This window comes from Anarrhichthys ocellatus, unplaced genomic scaffold, assembly GCF_004355925.1.
Source record: "Anarrhichthys ocellatus isolate YVR2014 unplaced genomic scaffold, GSC_Weel_1.0 scaffold5821, whole genome shotgun sequence".
Classification (NCBI taxonomy): domain Eukaryota; kingdom Metazoa; phylum Chordata; class Actinopteri; order Perciformes; family Anarhichadidae; genus Anarrhichthys; species Anarrhichthys ocellatus.
Window position 1 is genome coordinate 1 of NW_022285795.1, and position 3,261 is coordinate 3,261.

A 3,261-nucleotide genomic window follows, 5' to 3' on the forward strand; every position below is an offset into this window, starting at 1 on the left:
ACTAGAAGCTGGCTCTGAACTAAGGGCGACTAGAAGCTGGCTCTGAACTTGTATTGGTGACCAGCCTGTTCGCTAACTAGATATAAATCTGACAGTTTTGGAGGTTGTTCTGAAGCGTATTTCACAAAATAATTCATTTTAAGACGATGAAGGAATTGCTGAATGTACAATTAGCACATTTTATATCGATCACAATAATAAACTAAATTCTTTGATTTCTGTGCGTGCAGTCACGAGGCCGAGCGTCTGGAGCAGGAGGCCCGGGGGAAGATGGAGAGGCAGCGGATCACCGACCAGGCCGAGAATGAGAAAGCCAGGAGGGAGCTGCTGGAGCTGGAGGCTCTCAGGTAACCATGGGGTCATGGGGTCAACTGGTGAATGGTGTGTTATTATACATCATAGTACCCAGCAGTGTATAAAGTCATTAAAATTAGCTCTATCTTTACCAGCTGCAACATTAAAGTGAATGCATGACTATAATACAATAATATATACATTATTCTGCAGAATGACTTTCAAAGTAAATATTTAATGCAAGACGTTTACCTGTAACAATGTGGTAATACTACTTTTACTGTGTTTTTTTCAGTGCTGCGGTGGAGAGTACAGGAGCTGCCAAGGCTGAAGCTCAGTCTCGTGCCGAGGCGGCTCGTATTCAGGGAGAGGCGGCGGTCAACGAGGCCAAACTGAAGGCTGAAGCTCAGAAGATCGAGGCGGTATGTCCTGACTTCCTGTTTCACCTTTCAACTTAAAAACTCAAGTAAGGGGAACTAGAAGCTATCTCTAAACCTTTCAACATAAAACTCACTACACAGCAGTACTGGAAGAAGTACTCGGATATTTCACTTTGGTATAAGTAGTAGTACCATAGTGTCTGTTCGTCTGCAAAGTTAAACTGTGTGTGTGTGCAGGAAGCGGAGCTCCAGCGGCTGGCGAAGGCTCGTGAGCAGGAGCTGAGCTACAAGAAGCAGATGGACATGCTGGATGTGGACAAGCAGAAGAACCTGTCTCAAATCGAGAGTCAGCGCTTTAGTCAGCTGGTGGAGAGTCTGGGCAGCGACACGCTGAGGGAGATAGCCAGAGCCGGGCCTGAGCTGCAGGTACTACTACTAGTACTATCACTAGTACTGCTACAACTACCATTACTACTGCTATTACCACTATTGCTAATGCTACTACTGTTACTACTACAACTACTGCTATTACTACTACGACCGCTGCTGCTTCTATAACTACTCCTGCTACTATAACCACCACTACTACTATTTCCACTACTACTACCATCTAGCCTCTAACATTCTAAACTCAAGTCCTCTTACCGACTTATTTTTCTCCAGCAGATCTTTTTAAAATACTCATCATAGGTTAATAACTCTCCGTGTGTTTCTCGTCCTCCAGGTGAAGATGCTTCAGGCTCTGGGTTTGAAGTCGACCCTCATCACAGACGGGTCGTCTCCCATCAACCTCTTCACCACAGCCAACGGCCTGCTGGGGGCGCTGTCTGGACAGGGACAGGGAGAGTGAGAGAGGAGGGGAGAGGGGGAATAGATTGTCCAAAAGTAAACCTCAACAGATTCTCATCTTTCTGACACTTTAAACTGACTTTCAAAGTTCTCATACGACATTCAGATCATTACTATCCGACAACGCTGTCAACACTGTTAGCGGTGTTACTGTTGTTAGCACGGTTAGCTCTGTCAACACTGTTAGCACTGTTGGATCTCTTAGCACTGTTAGCTTCAGCCTTCGCCATGTTGAGAGCCATATGGAGGCAACAGAAATGCTCTAAATATTGTATTTATCACTTTTAAATCAAAACAATGTGCCTTTTCATTTAAAGATGAACTTCATGGTTTTGTTAAATCTCACTCAGTGCATCTTAATCTCATGTTGTCAGAAAACTGACACTAACATGTAACTAATATGTTCTAACACCAGTGTTCTAACACCATGTTAGAACACTGGTGTTAGAACATATTAGTTACTATGACGTTCTCTTTTCTACCTTTAATGAACCTTGTTTCTGCTGGTGGAAGCTGTCACCTCGCTGTGATGTGTGTTTACAGGTGAAACATTTAAAAATGCTGAACAGCAGAACTTTTGGACTTTAAGCTCTTTAAAAATAAGAGAATCAGAGGTTTACTTTTGGACATAAAACCAGCATGAAGACACCGCTATCGGTGAAACATTTAAACAAACCTGAGCTGCAAGAGAAGAAGAAATGTGCCTACAAACAAATCTCCAGTTTGTTCAGTCGTATAATCTGACAACCAAAGATTCCTGTTTTCTGCTTTGCACTTGGTCCTCTAGAAGTAGAGAGCAGCACTTTATGCTGATGTTCGTCTACATATTAAACTCTGATGGTCTGACTGTCGTCTTCACAAAGTGCTGTTGTTTCTGAATAAAGAACATTAAACCAGTGGGGGCTCGTCAATAGAGGGCGCTAGAGCGCCGCCACAACAAATAAAATTAAAGCTGCGAGCAGCGATGAACGGGCCCTCGCATCCTCCAGCGCGTCGGGGGTGGCGGCGGGACTCCGGCCTGCACGGCCGAGAACGTCCGCGACCGTCGGACGTTCAGATGTACACATGTACAAAGTTGCATGAGTTTTTGAGCATCCCAACCCACTAAACCATCAACTTCCTTTTTCATGGCGAACGATGCGTCGCCACGGCAACAGCGTTCAACGAAAACTCACAATATTCATGATGATGCATCATCAATGTCTTAAGGCTATCCTTACCAAATTTGAGACTCATCAGGTCACCTGGCTAGGAGGAATAATTAAAAGTATAAAATATGACATTTCCTTTCGCCAGTAGGCGGCGCTATGAATTATTGAATTGTTTTCAATTGAAGTATGTTCAGGCTTGAAGTAGCATCATGCAGAAGAAGTTTTGTGCGGATTGGATAATGTACCTTGGAGTTATAACAACTTATAAGAACTTCTTTTTTTCATAAACAATGAGGCAAAATGGCCACCGCGCCACGTCAAGGTTCTTTGATGAAAACTCTCGATTTTGATAACTTTTAATCACAAAGGTCTTAAGAGCATCCTGACCAAAGAAGAAGTTGATCGCTTAATATCTGTAGGAGGAGTTCGTTAAAGTCTCTAGAGAGCCATTTGTTTACACAGAAAGATGCATCATTTTTCAGATGGCTATATTCACCAGGCCTGACAAGTCCCCAAAATTTGGTGACTTATATGTATGTATGTATATATGTGTGTATATGTGTGAATATATGTATATATGTATGTAT

The 3,261-nt window shown here is 43.0% G+C and overlaps 1 protein-coding gene across 1 annotated transcript; it reads left to right on the forward strand.

Annotated features, from left to right (window-relative positions):
• The first annotated feature begins 6 nt into the window (after window positions 1-6).
• LOC116380015 (major vault protein-like) lies at window positions 7-2,420 on the forward strand. The gene is made up of 4 exons (XM_031841967.1): window positions 7-347; window positions 590-716; window positions 912-1,100; window positions 1,399-2,420. Exons 1-4 carry the CDS (start codon window positions 271-273, stop codon window positions 1,522-1,524), a joined length of 519 nt encoding a protein of 172 aa, XP_031697827.1. The 5' UTR covers window positions 7-270; the 3' UTR covers window positions 1,525-2,420.
• Window positions 2,421-3,261: the final 841 nt, after the last annotated feature.

Bases quoted from the DNA above. Each gene is read 5' to 3' on its own strand.
- LOC116380015 (XM_031841967.1), top strand. From the start codon at position 271: ATGGAGAGGCAGCGGATCACCGACCAGGCCGAGAATGAGAAAGCCAGG. The intron at 348-589 runs GTAACCATGGGG...TGTTTTTTTCAG, and splicing joins CTGGAGCTGGAGGCTCTCAG to TGCTGCGGTGGAGAGTACAG. The intron at 1,101-1,398 runs GTACTACTACTA...CTCGTCCTCCAG, and splicing joins GAGCCGGGCCTGAGCTGCAG to GTGAAGATGCTTCAGGCTCT.